This window comes from Solanum verrucosum, unplaced genomic scaffold (assembly GCF_900185275.1).
Source record: "Solanum verrucosum unplaced genomic scaffold, falcon-dt-bn FXZP01000251.1, whole genome shotgun sequence".
Taxonomy (NCBI): Eukaryota; Viridiplantae; Streptophyta; class Magnoliopsida; order Solanales; family Solanaceae; genus Solanum; species Solanum verrucosum.
In genome coordinates, this window is record NW_026020453.1 from 849366 (window position 1) to 875096 (window position 25731).

Here is a 25731-nt window from a genome sequence, read left to right on the forward strand (position 1 = left end):
ATTTTGGCTCTGGGTATATATCCAAGAAGAATGAAGCTGCAAGAATGTTACTAGTCCCTTCCTATATGAGGCATATGTATGTGCAAACAATAAATATGGTGGCCCTTTACATTCATACACAACAAATACTACACATGTCTTGCAAAGTGATCTTATCTGACAAAGGTATTTCATTTACCAACATTCAGTTTTATACCAAATATACTTGGATGCTACACACTATATTGTGTCTTACACAGTGATCTTATCTGACAAAGGACCATCATTCAGTTTTATACCTCATTATTTTGTAGGATCAAAAGCAATTTAGTTTAGTTGTCATATACTACCAATACTGCAAAAGAACATAGTAAATTAAGCAGCAAACTTCTGAAACGCGCCAACTTCATAACTTTGCTATGATATGGCAGTAGGACTAAACAAAACAATAAGGAGTGGTTTGAAAACAAAAGAGAGAGAGAGAGTGAGAGATGTCACAGACGGAAATGGTGGTTATGCACAATTGTTGCTGCTATGGCATACATTAATTGAATCATCAATAATTCAGTTTAAGGGATTACAAGAATTACAGTTACATTATTTATAAGGTAGCCATTAGCCAGTGAAAAAAAAAATCATCGGCATCTTGCATCAACATGGGCTACCAAACCTATTAGTTACAAGTTCTACTTTAGGGAATGTAGTAGATGGGATTTGGAAGCTTGAATGAGCGATTAGACATAGAAGAACCTAGAAGATCACTCCATTGGTCTCCTGAGTTGCCCACTATTCGGAACCCTTCTTCTACAATCTCATTTCGTCTCTCTGATTTAAAGGTTGTTGCTGTTTTGCCATGGTTGCCCGACCCTCTGCATAGAATCAGAATCGTTAGTCAAAATTTCACTCTGGTATTTAGGGAAAAGACACAAGTACCCCCTTCAAACTATGATCGAATTTTCTAGACACACTGGAAGATAGATAAGGAAAAGAAACATAAGGAAGCACAACAAATGTCAAAAAAAATTTAAAGTGGTAAAATACACGTGTAAGGTGTGTGTATTTCACCCACACAACACACATCTGGTTGTGGCTTTTCAGGTTGGCAATAATTCTACTTTAAGATAGTTCTGGGGTAGTAGGACCCCACAAAGAATAATCATGTAGTTGAGAATTCGATCATAGTTTGAGGGGTTCTTGTGTCTTTCCCCAGCATGATATAGTAGTTATATTAGCACGGATCTGTGTCCAGATTAGGAAAAAACAAAAGATGTGCTCAAATACTAAGCACAACCATGGAGATTTACAGAGTCCACAAACATTCCCTTCTCTGAGTTACATGTCCCATTCTATAACTAAGCATCAATAATAATGTATATCCCACACATTCAACCTCCATTCTGTACAAAACTATGGATCCAGACAAAATGAGTTGATTATGTGTTATTCTTCAGCAAGAAGAAAACGATAAAGAATAATGCTCTGCCAACACTAATAAATCATCATCTGGCTCAGATCATGTCATGGGTAGGTGAGATAAGTAAAATGTGCCCGAGCAAATTAAAAAAATGAACTTTACAAAAACAATATGTACAGGAAAGTTCAATTCAACATGAAAATGCATCAACTACATCTACTTGCCAATGTTCATCAATGTGAAATCACATTGTGATTGGGGAAACACATTAAAAAACATTGGCAACTACTGAATGAAGTATGATTTTGCAGCAAATATATGCACATACAAGTAAGCGAGCAGCATACTCGGAGCATACATTTAGACAAATTTCATTCTGAAATGTTTCATATCTCATATATGTTTTCCATTTTTATCACCAGGAATGAAATCAACAAACTTTATTCATAAAACCATACTCATTTACTCACCTAAGAATGAGCTTGTGCCAATCGTGGAATCCAGCGTTCATCAAATTCTCAACTGTAACACTTTTGTGTCTTTCGCTGCGCCCAGTCAGCAAGAAAACTTTGAATCCCAAACTCAGAACTTCTTGATAAAGCTTCAAACTGGACCCTAAGGCTGGCGCCGTTCCCTTCTCAACCCATTTATCAAATTCCACACTATCAAAAACCTCCATTCTACAATATTGAGATTAACACAAATCACCATTAGCTTACTATTACACATAGATGCCTAAAAGAAATTCGAAGCAGAACCATAATTCCAAGTAAAATAGAGAAAATCCCCTTCAAAATGGAAATTAGCAAAAATGATGCTCAATCTGTCTCCTTTTACATAATGGATTAAGACTATGATTAGGTTTTTCCTAGTCTTTAGAAACTGTAGTTTAATGTGGTTTGTTATCTAGTCTATAGGAGAAAACGTTGTGGGGTAATTGCTAAATTTTTAGCTTTAGTTTGCTATGTTTTTGCTTATAAAAAACTACTGCAGTTGCAGCATAGTTGAAATTAGTCAAGCAATTTCTTTTCTCGTTCACCACCTCTTTGTCTACTCTATTTTTACTTTTCTTCTCTAATCTGTTTTTCCTATCAGTGGTATCAAATCCACACTCAATCCAATGTGTCCTCAGGATCCCAGACAGTTGCACACCAAATCAAACAGTGAAACCCCGGATAAAGAATGTCTCGATCTGGACTCGAGGGGGCGATGAGGCTCCTTACATGGTTTGGGCAATCTTCCTCCGCTTATCTTTTGGGGTGTGAATTACGCCAAAACCTTATTGGACAGACTCAACGGGGACATTTCATTACTAGACATGTTAGGATTAAGCGCTTATGCCAAAAGCTATAGCCTTTATTTCTTGAACTAAGCCCAACAAACAAGAGTCATGTTCAATTATGGCTCTTAACCCCGGGCCACCCACCCCAACATTGGCGTTACCCAACAAGACAATTTTACAGCGTTTAAGAGTGCAATAATGAAGTAAATTTAACAAAAATACAAAGAAAATTAGTGAAGAATCATACCCATAACCATGATCAGAATAGTACGGAAGATTAGAAAGCAAAGTTTCGTCAACATCAAAAACCCACACATCACTTCCATCATCTCCCAAATCAACACTTTTCGCATATTCTCCCGCCTCATTCGAAACCCTATCAATGTCCATCTTATAACCCGGACCCACAATATATTCCCTCACATAATCAGCACATTCCTCTGGAATCGTCTTCCATGGACTTAAATTATTCGTTTCAACAGCAAACCTCCAACTCGTACACTTCAATTGGTTTTCATTATTTTCAGGATACTCAATAATCAATGGCCTCGGAAACACATGAGAGTTAAGATTTTCACTTCCAATTGCAACAGTCAACAACATCAAGAAAACGAAAATCCTCAAAATTCTCATTGTGGGTATGCAGTAAAATTCTTCAAATTTTATTATAAACTTGTTAGCGAAGTAATGGAGTCAATGAAATACTTGAATAAAGAATACTTATATAGTATATATAGACAGGATATTGTGGTGAGAGAAGCAAGGGTAGGTGGATTGGTAAGGCTAATGGGATTGCTTCATTGGCTATATATTTCCTTTTCTAAGTATCGTGATTCGTGCGTTTCCTTTACCACGTGGTAAAAGGAAAAGAATATTATTGCATATAATCTAACCAATAAAAATTTCCAAATCGATCTGCTACCCTTAAATTGTGTCCGCATTGGGGAGGGTAATGATAATTTTTAATACTCACTCACACTCCTAATTTATATGGGATTTGGTAAAAAGTTCGTAAGATATATTTTTATTATTAAAATGTTATTATATTTTGTAAATTTACATCATATAAATTGAAACAAAGAAAACACATTATTTTGGACACTACATTATTTTGAACAATTTTTACTTTATGAATTATTTATTTTCAGTTGAATTGACTCTTATTTGTTAATTTAGGTTTTAGGCCTACCTTCACACCTCAAAAGTTAGGTCAAAGAATTGTCCAAGTCTTATAAGGAGTTCACTCATCTCATTAACCGCACACCAATGTGAGACCTTTTACGCTCAGCCCAGTACTTAACATTTGGTGTGTGGGCGATTTTTGATTTTTTGGGCTCCGGAATTGGGTGAGATGGACCTGCTCTGATACCATATTAAATTAGATTTTAGGTCTAACTCACACCCCAAAAGTTAGCTCAAAGGGAAGAGGATTGTCAAGCTTTATAAGGAATCTACCCATCTCATTAACCACTGATGTGAGACTTTTTACTTTAACATTATTGTTATCATGGTATTCAAAGTCAAATTCGCCTTTTTTTTTTCCGCGGATGTTGATCCTCCTCAAAAAACTTATTAGGCACACCAGTGATACTAATTATATGAAATTTCTTTTTGTGAGATAACAAAATGAACTTGAAATTTATGGATTCAAAAGTATAAGATGTGGATCAGTTTTTTTTAATCTCTCAAAAAGAAATTACATATAGGTAATGTCAATTGTATGAATCATATTAGTAAGAAATTTCATATTATTATTTTATTCACGCTTCAATTAGTAGGCTTGGTCGTGGAAAAAGGGGTTGGGGGTGTTAAATTGTACACATTTGTGGCTGTGCCGTCTCTTGCGTGGAGCAAGGCAATGACTTTAGTCCCCCAACATATAGGCCCAATCTTTTTACTAAGAATAAGTTTATAAATAATTTAAAAAATAAATATATTGAGTACTTATAAGTAAAAAGTATATATATTTTCTAAAGAATAGATTTGAACTATTCAAAGTATATGATTTTTTAAAATTTTTTTGTTTAGTCATCATCATGTGATGAGAATACGGAAAAAAAACATTGTCTTAACAAGAATAATTTCTTAAGTTTAGACTGCTCACAAGTTTAGGACTATTTAGAATCTATATTAAGGGTTGTAGTGAGGGATTCATGAACATTGTACACTTCTTTTGTTCGAAGGATTAGGCTTAACCAAAACTCGTTTCCTTGTATGCGTTTTTTCTCTATTTATTTTGTGTATAATTGTGTGCTAGTTAACCACGATCTTTCCACAGCAAACAAGATCAATTTAAGCTGTAAACTCACCCCTTCTACATTTCCCACAAAGTAAAAAACAGAAATATACCACACTTCCATAATTCCAAATCTTGAACTCTCCTATATTACTTTGTATGATTTAAAATCAAAGCAATTAACAAATGAGAGTAAGATATTTTTATCCAAGTTTCATGCTGGGGAACAAAAAACCAGCAGCTTCAGATTTATACCAAGTTAACCAAAGATGGATAATAGTGGACGTCACATCTCTTGCTTAATTAAACAATCAGCAATTTCTTCTATAATATCATTGACAGAAGGCCTGGATCTCTCCATGCATTTTGGTGCGCTTGATGAGTATGTTTGGTTTTCATCTCTCTCATCGTTACTCGTTACACTGTACCAGCTGCTGTGCTGCCCAATGAGGTGAACATGAAGTTCCCTGAAAACATAGCTTCCTTATCTGTCAAACCAAAAGCAACATCAATGTTAACGTAGTCCTTGAAATTCGTAATATTATCTTATTACAGGAACAATAAGGATTCGATTAGGAAAAAGGAAGTAGCAAAATTTCCTGCGTATTCTTGGTATTTTTGTGCCCATAACATGGTTCATATGAAAATTGGGCTGCTTCAGATGATAAAAGGCTAGGATCAACCATGCATCACGGATATGGGAATGAAAACACAGAAATAAATGCAAATAAATACAGTGTCCAAACAAGACCTTGCCCCATTTTGTTTAAGTGAAGCATGCAAATTGAATGGTTGGATTGAATTCAACCAACTCTAAGGTAGGCGGCCTCATGCAAAACATCGTCACAAATAATTGGACATAAGCAAAGATCCACTTCAACGACTACCATGTACACAGAAATAACAACTAAAATCACAATCAAGCATCCTAATGCCTGTTGCTAATTAGCTATGTTGCTCGGACTCATCAAGAATGTCAACAGGTGCATGTCGGATTCTCCAAAAGTATTGGAGAATCCGACACGAGTGCAGCATCAAAAGTGAAGTCCGCGCAACTTAACTCTATCGAGGTTCATAGAAAATACTCATGGAAACATTTGAAATGCAGAAAAAATATCTATTTGGGACTGGTAAGGTATTCAAGAGTACCGAAACTATTTTATTGTATTCAAGAGTATATATAGCACTGTTACCTTCTCAAAAAAAAAAAAGAGTATATATAGCATTGATGCTGAAGTGTGTGACCATCTCATCTAAAAATTAAGTTGTTAGAGAGAGCACACTTTTTATTAGTTAATTATAATCTCAACACGCCCCCGACGTGCGGGCCTGATATTTTTTCATGGGCCAAGCACGTGGAAATTCTTTTTGATATGGGTGGCGGTGAGATTCGATCCCAGGAGCTCTGCCTGCACTGATACCATGTTGAAGTGCTTAAGTTGTTAGAGAAATCACACTTCTTATTAGTTAATTATATTTTCAACAATTGAGTCATCCCGAAACCAGGATAAGCATCTTTCAACCCCCAAACTGGCGATTTGAAAGCAACGGGGTATCTTGTAAAAGATTTTCTTATCCTATTTCCTCTATCTTTCCTTTTGAATGGTGGGTGGTTTGCAGATGTGAAACGTTACATCACAAATATAGATAATGAGAAAAAACAGTAACTTATGGTGCCTCGCATTGTTCAAGACTTTTCCGCATCTCTTTGAAAGGGGATATTAAGAGCATGAAAACCCTCAGTAAACAAGTTCTAACATCCTTCTCACATAAATTGAAATTATACGTATTTGTCTGAGGCAGAAATTAGTACCTGTAAATGACAGACAGTTGGATTCCCTGCGAACATACCTTGACATAGCCTGAAATCACACAATACATAGAAAATAATAAGCATGGCATGCCAAAAGTTCAAACGCGCTACATCTTAGGTACAGAGGTCAGCCAAAAAGAAATTAAATGCAACACAAGCAAAGAAAAACAAGAACAGTATGCAGAGTCCATACCTTAGGAACACAGCCCAATAAAAAGAAAATTAAATGCAAGGACAATAACTTGAAAAACATATAGCATCAAAAACGATATAGGCTAGGCTCAAAACTACTAGTTTCTTGCAGAAAATACCAGGAGAAAGTTAACAGCAACTGAAGGGGAAAAGAGAATAAATTTTCTTTCATAAAGAACACAAGGATTTCCAGCAACCCATTTTCCATGCAATCTTGGACCTTTTTATCTACAACAAGAATCTTCCAGTACAAGTATTTACTTCTGACCGTTGCATCAAGAAGAGCTTCTAAAGTATATGTACAAAAATGTACTTGCCTGGACAGGAAGTAAAGCAGCATCACTTGGCGTAGAGGTACCATCATCAGAGAAGACATTCCTACAACATAAAACATCAGAAGGCCTATAAAACAAAATACACATACAATTGTCAACAGTAAACAAATGGACATCTATTTAAGCTTAAAATAGGGCATTTTGAAGAGAGCTTCACTCATTTCAGATTACCAAATATAACACTATCTTTATGTATACCCTTCTCCTATGCCACATCAAATCGTAGTTTATTATAACACCACAGTAACATCATACTTCAAAAAATGCAACTGCAATAACAACCAACAGCTTGTTCCAAGTCCCATCTACAATTCCGAAGTGTCCTTGGCCAATGCCAGTGTCGAAAACTCTCCAACTTTTAGGTGGAATTTGTGTAGATGGGAAATATAAAGATTAAAAAGAAAGTTAGCTAGCAATAGTATTGTCAATGAACTCCAAGGAAAAAAGGTGATGGCTTAAACTTATGTAAAATTACTCTTAGGAGAGAAGCAGATTGTAGAATAACACTTCAGCTATGCTTCAACACAAGGAAGAAGGAATTGATTTTAGATGCTTAGTTTGATTATTAACTCTTTAATGGTCTTAGCTTGCTTGTAGCTGAAAATAACTTGATGTAGGACATATGAGTGATGCATTAAATTGACTTTTTCCATCATCAGTTGCTGCAAGCTTAAAAGAATTTTGTAGAGTTTTTTATTATTTTCCATAAGAGATTCAATATAAACTCTTTACCAGGAAACGAAAAGGAAGGAAAAAAGAGATGCATTACAAATTTTCTCATTAGTATCTCTTGAAGACACAATCTAGGGCATATTTATCAAGCACACTTATTTCTAGTTTGATATGCAGATACCAACTTTTACGATCTTCATTCACATATAGTTTAGGACTATGCTTAGAAATGTTTCGGATGAACCCAATGATTGTTACAATATTGCAGCCAAATTAAGGACTGGGACTATTTTTCTTTATTATATGTGATTAAGGTCTGAAAACTTCAGCGCATATACACTAAATAAGTATTTTCAAACTTACGCATCCTTTGGCTTATCCTAATTGAGCAGAGTCCTATAATCTATATAATTACCATGTAAAAATGTTCATATTGTGGGACTACACTGGGTATGTTGTTGTTGTTGTAAAAATGTTCGGATTATAAACTTCATTTGTTGAAATACTTCTTAACAAACAAACAAACAAAAGAGACCTGCATAGTTCAGATAAGTTGTGGAGCCTGAATCAATATTTTGATGCCTTACCTCCAAATTACATTCTGCAACTCATCCTGCTTAGCTTCAGGAAGCATCGCAGCATCATAGGCGACAATATTACCATAAAATATCTTTTCTAAATCCTTCATCCATTTAATCAACAATAAGTTAACCTGCAATTTTGATAGAACAAAAGATACACATAAACACAAGTTTCTTAATATTGTTATTTTACCATATAAAACTGTAATGCCGATATAAATCACAATTGGAAAATTAAATTATGGTCGTCATATGGAGCTGCTTGTCCAGTCATATACTACTAAACTTCCCCTTCCCCTTCTCCATGTAAGTGAGTACAAATTGTGCAAAACCAAAACAAAGATTAGAAGCATTTTCTACATAATGATTTTGTTGAACAAGGAAGTCACAGTATTTATTCCACTCAAGATTGGGCTCTCTATTTGGTTGGCTTGTGTGTGGGCGGGGTGTACTCTTACACAAAAGCATGATTCTGTACAAAGAGAATTTAGTCCTCATACACAAAATACAAAAAAAAAAAAAAAAAACATTCCAAAAATCTTTACCAATGAAATATTCTTCCAAATGCTCTTATGCTTCACTCTTTCTATATTGTTCATATTAGTAACAACAGAACAACTTCCCATGCTCTATTTCTCTGCTGCTTCCTTCTGAATTTCAAGCTTTCACACCATACGCCATTATGTATGGTTCTAGCAAGCAATGATGCAATAGATTGCCTACATCCTCCCTAGAATTCCCTATGGCCATGCAAACAAATCTAGAAAGCCAAAACACCTTTGAAGGTGCCATGTTTCTCATGGTTATTAGCAAAAGAGGCAGTTTGGAGACATGAAAACCTAAGGAAGAAGCATCATTTTAGTCACTGACTGCTGTTTGTGTGGAGAAGCAGCTGAGACAGTGGGACATTTGTTCTTGCATTGCAGAGTCACTGACCAGCTATGGAAGAATTTCATCAATCTCAGCGGCATGCAATGTACAATGCCTAGCAAGATTGTTGACACTATCTAATTGGGAAGATGCTGGGAAGGAAGCTAAGTACAGGAGCTATTGGAGAACTATTCCAGCCTGTATATGGTGGATCATTTGGAAGGAGAGGAATGATAAATTTTTTGAAGACAGGAATAGTTCAGAAGATAAAAACAGATTTTTTATGCTTTTGTGTTTTTGTTGTACAAAGAACTATCCTATAGATGCAGAAGATATCCTAGAAGTTGAGTCATGCTAGGATTAGGAGTTCTTTATTTTCTTGCTATATCTTATTCTGATCACATTTCTCCATAGAGAATGTGACTCATAGACATATCTCAACAACCACTTCATTTCCACAGCTTTACATTGGTTCTTCAGGTTTTTAATGCCAAGACCTCCCTGTTTCTAGCTTGTTATGGGCAATTTCACTTCAATAGGTGATAATAGCCTTTACTGGTTTTATTTCCTTGCCAGAAAAAGGATCTCCTGATCTTGTCTAACCTCTGCACAACCCCTGCTGGGATGGGGAAAAGAGTTAGCATCAGGTCGGGAGGGCATCTAGTACAACATTGATCAAAGTGAGTCTGCCCCCATAGCAAGTACTGGGCTTTCCATCTTGATAGCTTCCTTTCACATTTTTCTAGAACATTGTCCCATATTTCTTTTGACCTTGATTTGCCCCCCAATGGCATCCCTAAATATAAAGAGGGTAGGATTCCCACTTCTCCCAGATTGAAGCCAAAAGGCCTATGTTTGGGACTGTGTTAATGGGGTAAATGTGGCTCTTTTTCCTAATTAATGTGCAATCCTGAGATACCTTCAAAGAGTGATTACTCTTAGATATCTTAACTGCCCCTCTTCTGCACCACAGAAAATCAATGTATCATCTGCATATTGGAGTTGTATCACCTCCAGATTGTCTCCACTGTTTGTAGCCACTTCAAAACCTGAAATCCAACCATTGACCTTTGTTGACTTTAATCATATTGTTTAGCCCCTCCATGGCTAGGATGAACAGAAATGGGGACAAAGGGTCCCTCGCCTTATTCTCTTTGGGCAGCAAAGAAACCTTTAGGAGCTCCATTAATCAGTACTGAGAACTTTACACTTTACAGTGGAGATGCCGAATCTGATCCACTTCTCCACAAATCCCATTTTCACGAGAGTGTTGAGTAGAAACCCCCAATTCACATGGTCATAAGCCTTTTCTATATCCAGTTTGCATAAGATTTCAGGCATCTTTTGTGTTAGGATCCATTTGGCTGTGAGAATCTCACTTTTTTCCGAATTTTTTTCCCTTCATTTGAAAATCACTGTTTGGCCAAGAAAATTCCAAATACAACTTGAAGTTGTATTTGGAATTTGGAGAACACCCAAAAACTTACTTTCACTTTCATTATATTTTTCTTTTTCAAATTTACCCGAATTTTTATTTTTATAAAAAGAACCCCATTAATTTATGTTTCATATGTAAATCATATTTCATGTTTTTTTTATGAAAAGTACATGCAAATAACCAACTAGTATTATTTACAAAAATAATAACCAAACACAACTCATTGTCAACTCCAACTTCAAAAATTTCAAATAAAGTTTCAAAAATATTTGTAATAATATGTGGTAGCTCGTATACGGAATATGTGACAATTTATTTTTAGATATTACTCTTTTAGAGCAAATTTGATTGTATATTTGAGGTAAAGTAGTTGAGTTGGGTGATTTTTGCTAGATTTTATATATTGAAGGTATAAACAATATCTAAAAAAAAAGTAAATTCAAATTCTAAACATTCTTTGCCAAAAGTATGGCTAAACAAAACTCCAACTTCAAAATTCCAAATAAATGATTTTTATTTTTATTTTCATGGTCAAACGCCCACTTAGTCTACTGCTTCATTTGCTATCAATACTGCATCCATAATCTGTTTACCTTGGATGAAAGTCATTTGTTGGGAATCTACCAACTTATACATCACCCCTTTAATCCTTTTAGTCAACAATTTAGACAAAAGCTTATAGAATCTACCTATCAAGTTAATTGGCCTGGAATCTTTTAACTCATTAGCCCCTTCTTGGGAATCAGAGCAACATATGTGCATTGAAGCTCTTTCCAAACATCTCATGCTCATGGAAAATGTGAAAAGCAGTCATGATGTCATAATTTAGAACTTCCCAATATTTGATGGAGAATCCCATGGTGTATCCCATCAGGGCCACAAGTTTTGTCCACAACACACTTCTTTAGGCAACTAAGCACCTCTTGTTCCTCAAATTTAACTTGTAACGGTACTTTTTCTGCTTCTGATATTGTAGGACAGTTTATCATGATCCATGTTGGTCTCCACCTTTCTGTTTCTGTGTACAATTTCTTACAGAGCTGTATGTCTTCTCCTTTGCTCTGCCTGGTTTCTTCACTGTTTCCCCTTGTACTTCTAGGTAGCCAATATAGTTGCTTCTTTTATGGGCACTAGCTGAATTGTGGAAAAACTTAGTGTTGTTGTCACCTTCTTTTAGCCAGAAAATTCTGGATCTTTGCTTCCATGCAGTCTTTCACTCTTTTTTTTAATGACCAAAGTCTCTTCATTCTTCAGTAGCTCTTCATACTTCAAGAAGGTTGTTGAATTCAAAGCAGCCTCTTCCATTGTTAGAGCTCTTCTATCAATTATAGAGTCCAAAGTTGTCATTTTGTTTAGCAAATTGAAATTTTGGAAAGACAAGATTCCTTTTTTCTTCCATACTCCAACTCCTTAAGCTTACCTTTCAAAGCTTTAAATTTATAGGCTAATATGTAGTCTGGTTTCCCTAAAAATGCAAGAGAATTCCACCAAGACATGATTTTGTCTGAAAATCCCTCTATGTTTAGCCACCAATTTTTGAATTTAAAATATGATTTGTTTGATCCCAAGGTCCATAGTGTAAGGCTATAGGCACATGATCTAATGCTAATCTCTGGAGAGCAATCTGCTTCACTTTGGTGAATTGTTCACTCCACTCAGATGAGAATAAAATTTTATCTATCCTTGATGCATAAATGCTAGTGTCTCCCTTGAACCATGCATGTGTTCCTCCTTCTAGTGGCAAATTAATAAGTTCCAAGTCTTTTAAAGTGTAAAAATTCTACCATGGCAGAGGACCTCCTTTGACAGTTCCGCTTCTCTGTGGGGAACCTGCACACATTGAAGTCCCCACAGACTGCCCAAGGACCCTCCATTAAAACCGTTAACAGCCCACAACTCATCTCATACCTCTCTTCTTTTCACTTTACAATTTGGTGCATACACCCTTGAAATGTAATAGTTGAAGATTTGGAGCATGGCTTCAAGACTGCAAGTTAATGTATGAACCCCTATTTGCAGCACCTCTCCCTTCCATACTCTACTATCCCGTAACATGATGATTCCACCCTTAGTACCACTTGCTTCTTAGCAAGCATACTTAACCCATCTCCCTCCTCATATTTGTTTCACTATCTCTTAGATGTCTCCAAGTAGCCTAGTCCCTCCATTGTTCTATACAGTTCTTCACCACCCTCCTTTCCCCCCATCATTTAGTCCCCTAACATTCCAAGACACCAAGTTGAGCTTCATGATTCAGACTGTACACACCATTTCCCCTTGTTTCTGCCCTCACTGGTTTTGAACTTGACATCAAAAGAAATTAAGTTCTTTAATTTATTGGTGCCTTTGAATTTATTTTTCCTAATTTCTGTATAGATGGCTCCATCCTCCTAATCTGCCTGCATGCATCAATTTGCATGAGGATCTCCAACGTTTCCTCTTCATGGCCTTTGAAATCATTTCCAAACATTTTACAAAGTTTAATTACGATTTGTCAAACTCATGCTGATGAGATTTTCCCCTTCTCGATGACCGCTACAGCTGATTCTGTAGCTAATGGTATCGTTTCTTCCACTTCCCAACTCTCTCCATCTGAACTTGAATTGCCAATCACAATATGTTGCTCTTTGCAATTCTCGGTCCCCCGTGCCTCCCTCACCATTAATTCCCCCTCTATCTCTTCTAGACTTATCTCTGCCTTTTTTCGAATTTTTTGCTAGTGTTTCTGTGACTGGAGTTGTAGCACTGAGTCAAAGGTCCTCTGTTTCTATCACGATGGTGAACTCTGGGAAAGATGTTCTCAACATCTTTCCCAGAGTTCATCAATTTGTAACTCTCAACTGGGTTGGACTTGTGGATTAATTAACTTCTATTGGAATGGTGTCTGGGTTTGGGCCCCAATTTTAGATTGACCCACTATCTCCTGACTTGGAGACCTCACGTTCCCTCACATGGATCGATTTTAAAAAAAATGTTCACTCCCCACATGCACATTCCAATCAACAGTAGTCAAGATAGCTTTTTGATTGATAACGTCAAAAGAGGCTTTTATCCTCTGTGTATTACCCGTCTTCTTCACTGAGCATAGATATCAGATTTTTGTGCAAAAGCCTCTCCTAGGGATCCTCTGGTCTTCGCCGTCTCCGCCATGATTTTCACCGAAGCCTTCTTGAAGGTTGTGGCTTTCTCAACCCAGATCGGGACTCTGAAGGTGTAACCCTTTTTAGTTATGGCAACCTCATTGGGTATTCTTCGTCCTTCACTCTTGACCTCAATTCGAGCCCATTTGAGATGGTTTCTCAGCTCACATTCCTCCTCTGTTATGTGACATCCTCTACACTTATCACCTATTTCTTTAAAGGTGTCTTTCAACCACAAATGCAAGGTAATCCTATTGCTCTGATCCAGGTCATTTCTCGTCTTTGTTGGGAAGGTGCATAACCAACTAGTGGGTTCCACCATTCTACTTGTACCTTCAGCTTTTTCTAGGCCCATTCTCCTTGCAATATCTTCTCCAACATGTGCTTATTTGAGAATTCGAAGAGGAAGATATGCCCTGCCATTTCAAAGATATTGACTCCAAATGCTTCCTTCCATATCGAAGAGGCCCATCTTATTACATCAGTCAAAGTGGGTATCTCAGTTCCTCGAAATAATCCTGCAATGATTCTGCCTAGTGAGCCCTCTATGTTATCAATGGCTTCCTTGTGACTTTGATGCTGCCATTTGCTGCTCTTAACCACCCTATATTTCAGAATAACTGGCTTTGAATTTTGTTTGACTATACGCTATGGAGTGGTACATGAAGCCTTCAATCTTGAAAGCCATGTCTCTCCATCCTGCATTAATGGTAAGTTCAGGAACAATAATAACTTCTCTGGCTTCTCCTTTGAGGGACAAAAAGCTCATGTACCTTTCGCGTACATTGCACTTTTTGGTACCATAATAGTCCAACATTGGTCTTTTGTCCTCCATCTTCTTACTTCCTTGAGAATGTGACAGATCCATTCCATTGTCTTTCTGCTCAATGTAATCCTATACATTCTCTTTCTACTTCTTTCTACCCAATCAAACCAAGTTGTGTTACTGGAGTTCCATCTTGTAATATCGAAGGACTTGACGTCTGTGTTAAAATAAATTATGTTGTCTGCCATTGTAATGAACAAATTGGAGTTGTGGTGAGAACGAGAAAGGGATTGAAGCAATAATCACAGTACAAACTATTAAGCTCTTCATCTTCCAATTTTGTAAGTTTCTGCAAAAATCTAGATCTCATAGTTTTCCTACTCCCCATTCCTTGCAGATTTCTTCCACTAAGAAAGATCACACTTACAGAATTCCATCTTGGAAATACACAGGAATAAAATCATAAAAAACACGTCGAACAGAATCCAATGATTGAGAAAGTTGAAAGGAGAAGGTCACAAAAATTATTCGAGAAGGGAAAAAGAGACATTATCAAGGGTACTATGTCTGGTATCCCAACTTACTATACGTCCATAATGCCCGAGAATTGTGGTTGAAAGATTGGAATAATCTCATGAAATTTTCTGTGCGACAACAGTGAGGTGGAAACAAACCTTTAAAATGGGAATTAGTAACTTCTTCTATGAAAGAGAGGGGGACTCGGGATAGAGATTTGAGGGTATTCAACATAGAACTCCTAGGTAAGTGAATTTGATGATTTAGATTGGAGAATCAACCATCGTAAAGTTATCAACAATACGGAGCACAAGTGGGAGACAGTGATGGAGGATCATTCAGTTACATTTAACATATGGTGGCAAGATTTTACTGAAAGTATCAACTTTTAAAGCTATTGTCTTCTGGAAGCAGATACGGTGTGGTGATTTAAGTTATTCCAAAGAAGAAAAGAATTAAAAGGGGCTGCCTTATACTGAAGAAATTTAAAAAACTGCTTGTTGGGCAATGCAAGAAACATGCCAGACCATGGAAATTCTGTTTAAACATAGAATCAAGTTTTGCTTTATATCAAACTCAAGACAAGACAAGTCTACAGCGCGGGAGAAGTAACCTGAGATAAATTTAACACTTGAAAGACAAAAAGGTAAGAAAACCCTCCAGAATTGTCATATCAAATGTGTAGATGAAAACAGAAAAAGTGGAGATGAACTATTCCATCTTCTTGATGCAGTCTTTTTGAATGAAACACCCATCAGAAAAAAGGGAAAAAGTAGAGATGAAAAGTAAAAGCATTTTGAGGATATCAAAGCTCCTCACCAAGGAAAGTGATCTGTTAGATTTATAACCATCCAAAATCTCAAATGTAAGACTAATATGAAAGAAGCTTATGTCTGGAAAGATCACAGATGCCCCAGCTTAAGCACTAAATTTTTTATACAACAGCCTTGTTATATCATGGATGTCCCCAGCTTAGCACTGCAGGCTTGTTATACAACAGCTTACAACAGTTCTTTTGGATAAGCACAACAGCCCATAAATAAAATCCTGTTCGTCATTCTTCCCCTCCTTTGTTTCATTTCTCCTATCATTTTCTTTTTTTTATGGAGGGCATACAGTCGTTCTTTATGCTTAGATATATTTCAACTTCCAAACCAGAATTTTCTGAAGAAACACCAAATCTTAGAGTTGACAACTTTATAACTACCCAGACTTTTCTGATTGAATGGCAAAGGCAAAACCAGAAATTCAAGCTATATCCAACAAGATTAGTAGTTCAAATATGAATCATGTTTCACGTAGAAACTGCTAAGTGAAAAACAAAGAGAATGCCGAGAAGAACTATTTGCTTATAGAGTTGATTTTCTGTATCAGGGTTCTGTAACTTACCCCAGCTTTAGAAACTCTCAGCTCCACATCATGATTATAAATCTCATACAAGTACTGTCCCAGTTCAACACCTTCCTTACCCTCCTGTTTCAATCGTCGCAAGCAAAGCCACATATGGATAACTAGTAAGGAAAATGTGGTCTTAAATGTTTTCTCCAAGCTAAATACTGCATTCAACATATATACACAATCAGACAACTCAAAAAAATTAATTAGCATAGCTAATCTGGGAACAAAAGGTAATTATACTTTCTAAAGATGGAGAAGAAAAGTAAGGTTGTAGATGAAAATGAAATACCACAGACTGTCACATTTAATAACCAATTTTCAATTTGTTTGCTTGTCCAAAGGTAGGGATACGGTCTGCTTACATCCTTCCATCCCCAGACCCACATGTGGGATTACACTAGGCATGTTGTTGTTATCCAAATTAATTAAATGACAGTATTTTCAGGGGAAAGAGATATAATATTAGACATATTTGATCCCAAACAGCTTATTTTCCTGAAATATCACATGGAAAATGAATATTCAAGAAGTCGGGCTCTAGTATTAACATGAGCAAGAATGCTGTAAACAGGCTGGGTGAAGTCTTAAGAGATACGAGTGGGCGTACTTAAATGATAGCAAGGATTAACCAGATACTGTGAAAAGGTTGTCGATCGTCAATGTGAATAAGGAGGAGGAGAAATAGGTAAACTACCAACAGTATACTTGGGGATGCCTTTGGGAGACAAAAGCAAATCCAATGAAATCTGGAATGGGGTGCTGGAGAGATGTGAAAGACTATCTAGATGGAAAGCACAATATTTGTCTAGAGGTGGAAGATTGACCCTGATCAACTCAGTCTTAGATGCTTTGCCAACATATTTGATGTCAGTTTTTCCTCTCCCCCCTAAGGTGGAGGAAAGAATTGATGCATTAAGGAGGAATTTTTTGTGGAATGGAGAGAAAGAATACAAAGGATTTCATTTGGTCAAATGGAAGACTGTAATTCTTTCAAAGAAACAAGGTGGTTTAGGCATTAGAAATTTGAAGAAACAGAACAAAAGCCTTATGATGAAGTGGTTGTGGAGATTTCCTAAAGAGGAGCAGGCCCTTTGGGTTAGAGTGATTCAGGCCAAGTATGAGAAGATAGATCACTGGAAAACTAAGGAAGTGACTTCTACCTATGGTATTAGCCTATGGAGATCAATCAGAAATTTGTGGCATTGTTTCTTTCAAAGAATTAGATTCAATGTAAACAATGGAAGAAAGATTTTGTTTTGGGACGATAAATGGTTAGGAAATGGCAGCCTCAAACAGCTCTTTCCAGACATCTATCTGTTGAATCAGCAACATGAGGCCACTGTGCAATAAGTTTTGTCCATCCATGGATGGAACTTAACATACAGAAGGAGGATACAAGACTGGGAGGTGGATAGACTGGCTGAATTTTATGGCACCCTGGACCATTTTGGAGGATTGAAAGAGGGAGAAGACTCTCTTAGGTGGATTCATCACAACAAAGGTATCTTCACAGTTAGCTCTGCCTACAAGAACCTGAATCAAATGGGGACTCAACTCAGATTTTTGCCTTGGAAGCTTATCTAGAAAGTCAAAATTCCATATAAGGTGACAGTCTTTACTTGGTTGGTAGTTAAAGAGGCGGTACTAACACAGAAGAATCTAATGAAGAGGGGAATACATATGTGTCCTAGATGTTTTTTTTGTGAGCAACAGGCAGAGACAATCAACCATCTGTTTCTTCATTGCAAGGTGGTTAGACAACTGTGGCACTTATTTACCAGCTTCAGGGGCACAAACTGGACCATGCCACAAAGAGCAAGTCAGGCTATAGAAAGCTGGAACAATGAAGGCAGTGGCAGTACAGATCAAAGCAAATGGAGGATTGTCCCAGCAGTGATTTGGTGGACCATATGGAAGGAGAGAAATATGAGATGGTTTGAGAGTAGTAGTAGTCCTTTACACAGGATTAAAATGAACTGCATAATCACTTTTTGCTATTGGTGTAGTTCGGAGTATGTAGATGATCCTATAGCGGTTAGAGATATCCTTGGTCCTTTGTAAGATGAAGTAGGATCTAGTTTAGTTTTGTTTTAAGTACACGCAATTGTATGTAGCTCCATGATGTAAATTTGGGATCCCACAGCCTTTAGTGCTAAATATTAATACACAAAATTGTTACCTTTGTCAAAAAATAAGAATAAGGAGGTATTTAACGCGCAACAGTTTGAAAATTCAATGCAATAACTCACACCTCAAGACCAGAGCACCTGAAGAACAATAACTACTTGAATTCACTTAGAGGAAGGAAAGACACTGACAATACTTCATCAAAAAAGGAAAGACACTGTCAATAAACTTAGGCTAAGAACCATCTGCAACCAGCTTGTGTACTATTCCCCTAAACTGCATCTTTCACTTCAGATATAGGCTAACTATAAAATCATACTGTTCTTTTTATAAAATAAAATAAAAAGCACAAGATGTGAACCATTGTTATCATTTTTTATAAGATAATATAAAGTTAAGCATAGTGATTCATGGACACATAGAAAAAGGCAAAAGCTAATGATGATCAAGGAGAATACTAACCATCGTAAATAGCAGGTCTATCAACTTGGTGAACAACACGACGATAAATAACATTTGCCCCTCGAATGGACTTGCTTTGCTTACTATAAAACAGCATTAGCTTAAATATAGCGCGCTTAAAGCCCTCGTATTGTGGATCTTCAACTCTGAATTGTGAATCAGGTGCTAGTGCCAGTGAATGAGGCTTAGACCAGAACATCTTGTTCAAATTTACCTATTCAAGTGACCGAAGTCAATTAGCAGCACTTCAAAAGTTGGACAAATTAACTTACCAAAAAAATAAGAGTTGGCACAAATTACATCCAACAAATTTCTGTTCAATATAAATGCCAACAATTTAATTAAGTGAAGGTATCTTCTTTCATTTCGCACATCAAAGTCAATTAGTGAAATTATATATATCACGCAAGCATCACAACTAAAAGATTAAAACTCCAAGCACCAGATTCATGCGGGATAGCCACATCATTTTACACAACATCAACCTAAAGGGAACAGTTACAGAACTAATTCATGTACTATCTCCATTCACATTTAATTTTATACAGTATATTAGTCAAGTATACAACAAGCAAATGTAGCATGAAGCTTGAATGGTCATAACTCATAAGGTACTCAAAACTTGAGATTCAATCTTCTTAAGAATCAAATTAATGCCGCAAATAAACCAAACACAGCCAAGAAATGTAATCTGTAGTCAAAACCTGGTCATTAACATTGTATAGTTTATCAGCAGGCGGCTCGGCAACGGCGGCAACCTTGGAATAATCTCGACAGTGTAAAGAACACAATTGTCTTCCCAATTCGGAGTTGACTCTACCAAACTGGGAAATCGCTCTGCTCCATCTCGTCAACATCCTTTGGAACTCTGCTGCAATAGTTGATTTCCTGAGGTTTAGACACTGCTCTTTTTATTTGGCATTACAGAGGGAGTACTTTTTTCCCAAATGAGCTTGAGACACATGATCAAACAACTAAGCAGATCAACTCAATTTCATCCTCTTCCTACTAACATTTTTTCTTACTAATGCAAAGCTTGATTAATGATGGAATGATTATCCTTGGAAATGCCTTAAAAGAAGTTGTGATCATTTTTCAAAACCCAGCAAAATTAGTCACAAAAATATGACTGATGCACGCGAGTATAAAGATCCAAGGGAAGCAAATCCACACAAACTATGTTTAAAACGTGAAGAAGCATCATAACAAACTGTCAAATTGTGAGAATATTCATAAAGTCTTTCATATTCTTTTCAATCCTCGAAAGGGGAATATAATTACTACTCTCCAGGGAAAACAGTTTTCAGAAACGGTCAGCTAAACGGAGATGATACTTCATGAGAAATTCATTCCTCTTCCTCCGCCTCCTCCAGCCATTTCACAAAGATCAATTTATATGTTCTTCTCATTATCTTATTGACACAATCCATTGAATTATCTTTTATACAAAGGAGTCACTATACACCTTCACAAGTCACATATAACCAGAAATTTGTAAAGATATGCCACTGAAGCTATAGCAGAAGAATTCAGGAACAAGAGGTTAATTCTGTACTTGACCAAAAGGAGCAGTCTATCTTGATGACCCAAAAACTATCAATAGAGCAGTCTATCTTTAGGACTACTTTCTTTCATGTCAGCGTACATACTTTATAAAGTAGCGATGAACGCTTAGTTGAGGGTCATCACAAAGAAGCACCCACTTAGAATGTTTACAATTGTGGGATTAGAATAATAAGAGAAAAGAAGCAGAATCGGATGGAGTTTAAAGATGAAAATAAGAGTGACGCTTTCCTAGGGAATAAGATAGACCTTTTTTAGCATTTAGTAACGGAAATCAACTCATAAATCGGTAAAATGCTCCCAGCTGAAGGGGACTTCATTACCAAATTCGAACTCCAGATTTTGGTTAAGAGAGGAGGGAACCACCCCTTCCTTCAATGGTTATTTTGCATCTGCAACTGTGCAGAACCATTAACCACAACCTTGATACCTATGCATGTCTTGACTATTTATATGAACTTGGCAGTGGTATCTTGAGAATCTTTACTAACATGATCCATATTATTCCATATACTAAACTAAAATACATGAAATGGTAAATTCACTAATTTTTTGGGTAGTAATACAACAGTGAGAATACATATGATTTATCCACATCTACACAAAGAAATGGAAATAATCAGAGATTTGTCCTACATGAAAATATGAGAAGATCACCTTCTGGGTTGTGTTTCTATAAACGTAAAGTTTCTAACTTCTTTTTATATGAGGAATTGATGGTGGTGTTCGGACCAACTTGCACACACCTCGACTATTTCATTAAGTATTGTTACCTCCCGCCAGCACAGTAAATAACAACGAACACTCTAACTTTATTGAGTATTAATTCAACATTGTATAATTATTTTGTATCTATATTATACCAAGAATTCTTTGACATGAATACCGCCCTCGAGGACGTGTACAAGAAGGTCTTTGATTAAAATTGGAGACTAAAATTGTAATTCAAAAGGTTTCAGTAAATACATGCTTAGCATAACGAACTCATACCATCTAAATATCTTCTCATCTTCACAATTAAGAAGATCCTGTCTTCTTTCTAGGTAAAAACCAAAAGATAATGCTTTAGTCTAAAGCGCTTAACTTTCAAGAAATATAATAATCCATCTCACCAAAACAAAAAGTAAATTTATTTCTTGAGTACAAGGAATTTGGAGACAGGGGAAAAACTTAATAGTAGGAACAACTGCAAATAAAATTCAAGCAGAAAAAGGCCAGCACAACATTAAAGTTGTACATCTCGTAAAATCAAACAAATGAAATGCTTACAGGCCTAAAGTGATAACATCAGCCTACACCATCATCATTACTCGTCTTTCAGAACCCTCCGTCATCCCCTAAATTCCCTATTTGGCTTCGAATTCTAATATTGAAACTCGTGGCAATATTCAAATCCATAAACAAAATTAACTGGGTTAAGACTTTCTATTATAGTCCAGAAATAGCTTTACTTTCTTTTGGGCAATTTCACAAACACCTGCTATGCAAGTACGGATGTTGTACCTAATATAACAAACTCTTGAAAGAGTTAAAACAGATGAAATTTAAGATTAAATCATATCTTCAAAGAGCTGAAACCGATGAAATTTAAGATTAAACCATGAAAATAGAAAGCAAATATTTCATGGAAAATTCAAAACATCTCGAATTAGAAATTAACACAAGATAACATAAAAAGGCCGAAAAAACAGAGGGGAAACTTACCTGTAAACTGGGCAAGAAAGAGCAATATAGTTTATGGAGAAAAGAGTAGTCTTGTAGACTTGTGATGTGAAGGAGACTGATTCTAACCACAGCAATGTGAAATAAGTAGCAGAAGTGAGGGTCATAAATAAGTTAAATGAGATAGTTCAACCTTTTATTCACAAAGTACACAAGGCAATAACAGATAAAAATATGTAAATGCCAAAAATATCCTTAAAGTATCTGGTTTAGCTATGGTTTTTTTTACTTTTAAAAAAAAGGTACAACCTAAAAAGCATCATTGTACAAGAATAACATTGATAAAAATAATGGAAAGCCCTTAAATACCCCTAACAGTAAACAAACAGAGTCAAAAATATCTTTAAACTATGTAAAAGGAATAAAAATGTCCTTCATTTATAATTTGGCTTAAAAATGCCCTTGTCGTCAATTCTTTGGTTCAAAAATGCTCTTGCAGTCAATATTTTGATCTATAAATGTCCTTATAGTTACTAAATGGGTCAAAAATGTCATTTTTCGAATACATATATTATTATTTTTCTTTTTCAACACATTTTCTTTGTAATTAAAATATTATTAAAGAACTATGTTCTTGTTTTCTTTCTTTTAAAATCACTTTAACAAATAAAAATGTAAAAAATCTTTTTTTTCTTCTTAATCTCATTTTATCAATTAAAATAGAATAACATCATGTACCCTTGCGACAGATAATATATGTCATATATATAAGATCATAGTATATCCATCATTAATTTATATTTACATAACGAAAAAAAGTAATTATAATAAAATAAGAAATATTTTCATTTTTTATTTTATTTTCTGAATTGAAGTAAGATAAACATTTGCTAATTTTAAAAAATACTATTAGAAAAAAAATGTGTTAAAACTAAAATAAACAATATAATTATTTGAAAAATAAGTATTTTTGACCCATTAAGTAACCATAAGGGAATTTTTGGACCAAAGTATTGACGGTAAGAGCATTTTTGGACCAAACTACAAATGGAAGGTATTTTTGTTCCTTTCGCATAATTTAAGGACATTTTTGACCATTTTCCCTATAAGAAATAATAAAAATAAAATAAAGTGAAGTAATATTGGGTAACCAAACTTACTCCACTAATACTTGTTTTACATTTTTCTGTATAACAATATACATCGGCAAGAGCTATTGATGTCTTCCAATCAGTGTTTTAAAAGGCAAAATATAGTGTATTAGTAATGCTTGTATTAGTTATGCTTGCATTAGTTATGATGAGATTTTTTTTGTGCAATGTTTGGTTTGGTGTATTAAAAATATTATGCATTACATAATTTTTTTAAACAAAATATTTGTTTACAAAAATACCGTCCACAAATATAGTGGAAAGGATGTAAAAAATTCTTTGAGGGCAATTGTGTCTTTAATAATGTTAATGCATGCATTAGAACCCATTGCATTACTAATGCATAGAAATAGATGGTATTAGTAATACACTCTTCAATACACAATAGAGTGTATTACTAATACAAGCATTAGTATGCATAGGTTAGAAAAGTGTACCAAACAAGTTACTAATAATACATCAAGCTAATGCAAGCATTATTTTCTCCAATACACTCTACCAAACGACCCCTAATAGTCTTACTAGTATTATAATAAAAACACCACTCCATTATGAATAAAAATAAAATTACTTTCAAATAGCCAAATAAAATATAATAATTTTTAGACATATGACAAAACCATGAAGACCAATGATAAGTGAAAAACTAAAATTTCGTGACGTATTTATAAAAGAAACGTTACGTAATATATAATTAATTTCACAGTGTTACCAAATAGAAAATATGTGATACTAAAACTTGTTATTTGAGTTATTCTCAATCTTCTTATCTCTATAGATTAAAAATTATTATGTATCATACAATTATTCAAGAATTGTGAGAGTCAATAATGTTAACTAAAGATTTTAATACATAATTTGTGTAAGATCTGTTAGGCGAGCCTCGAGCATTGGGCGTTGGGCGTTGGGTGTGCATAAGGCGTACAGTCGAGCGGCTTAGGGCGTAAGTCTTACAGAACTAAGCCCCACACTTGAGTCTCGGGGCGTTTTGCTAGAGTCCCGCCCTAGGGCGAGCCCCGAGGCGAGTCCCAACAGAGTTTTTTAAAACACTGCTTCCAATGGACCAATGACTTTTTTCTATTCATATTATATACGGTTTACTCTAAATTATCAATTTATTATAATTATATCATAATATGTATCAAATTTTTTTAAATAATAATATATTTATCGTATAGCAAAATAAATACCATTTTGTTATAGGTTATTCACATATTATATATCTATTGCAACAGTCCTTTTCTAGAACTTTATTAATTATTTGTTATATTTAAAAGATATATGACAACTATCTACTAAGGCTTGCAATAATGATGATGATGTTGTAGTATATGTTGAATCTGTTTGATTAATTAAATATATATATATATAGAGAGAGAGATATTATATGTCTATTTCAGATATTTTGTGAATTTGAGCTTAATGTTTTAGTATATTTTTAAATATATTTTAAATAATTAATTACTATAAATAAATAAAAATATTTTAATAATTATGAGTCTAAGCCTAAAGGTGAATCTATCCAATTTATGTATTAGATCGACATTTTAGTAACAGTGAACTCAATCTCTCGAAATTTTGAATACACCTATTTGAGATATGAATCTAAATAGTTTAGATAATCCAAAGTTTGTATCATTTTCTCATAAACACCAAAACGTCGCCTTTAATTTGGATTGGAGGGAGTACCACTTTTGTCAATTTTACTTGTTTAGACTTAGGTATCACAAAAGAGTTGAGAAAATAGCATATTTTTTAAATGTATTTTTTAAATGATTAATTACTATAAATAAATAAAAAATATTTTATTTTAATAATTAATGTGTCCAAACCTAAAGGTGAACCTATCCAATTTATGTATTAGATCCACCTTTTTGTAACAGTGAACTCAACCTCTCGAAATTTTGAATACGCCTATTTGAGATATGAATCTGAACAGTTTAGATAATCCAAAGTGTATATCATTTACTCATAAACACCAAAACGCCGCCTTTAATTTGGGTTGGAGGGAGTACCATTTTTGTCAATTTTACTTGTTTAGACTTAGGTATCACAAATGAGTTGAGAAACTAGCCAAATGTCCCCCCCTCCCCCCCCCCCCCCCCAAATCTATAAGTCAATTCTGAACTACACA

The 25731-nt window shown here is 35.2% G+C and overlaps 2 protein-coding genes across 2 annotated transcripts; both read right to left on the reverse strand.

The window, feature by feature from the left end:
* Positions 1-466: 466 nt before the first annotated feature.
* Positions 467-3326, reverse strand: LOC125808616 (acid phosphatase 1). The gene is made up of 3 exons (XM_049488292.1): positions 2923-3326; positions 1864-2073; positions 467-848 (listed from the first exon to the last, which is right to left on the reverse strand). The coding sequence occupies exons 1-3, from the start codon at positions 3306-3308 to the stop codon at positions 671-673; spliced, it is 774 nt and encodes a 257-aa protein (XP_049344249.1). The 5' UTR covers positions 3309-3326; the 3' UTR covers positions 467-670.
* Positions 3327-5065: 1739 nt separating this feature from the next.
* Positions 5066-22581, reverse strand: LOC125808621 (uncharacterized). Its single transcript, XM_049488295.1, has 8 exons — positions 22489-22581; positions 19926-20109; positions 19222-19435; positions 16624-16790; positions 8511-8635; positions 7234-7294; positions 6725-6773; positions 5066-5399 (listed from the first exon to the last, which is right to left on the reverse strand). The coding sequence occupies exons 2-8, from the start codon at positions 20076-20078 to the stop codon at positions 5329-5331; spliced, it is 840 nt and encodes a 279-aa protein (XP_049344252.1). The 5' UTR covers positions 20079-20109; positions 22489-22581; the 3' UTR covers positions 5066-5328.
* Positions 22582-25731: the final 3150 nt, after the last annotated feature.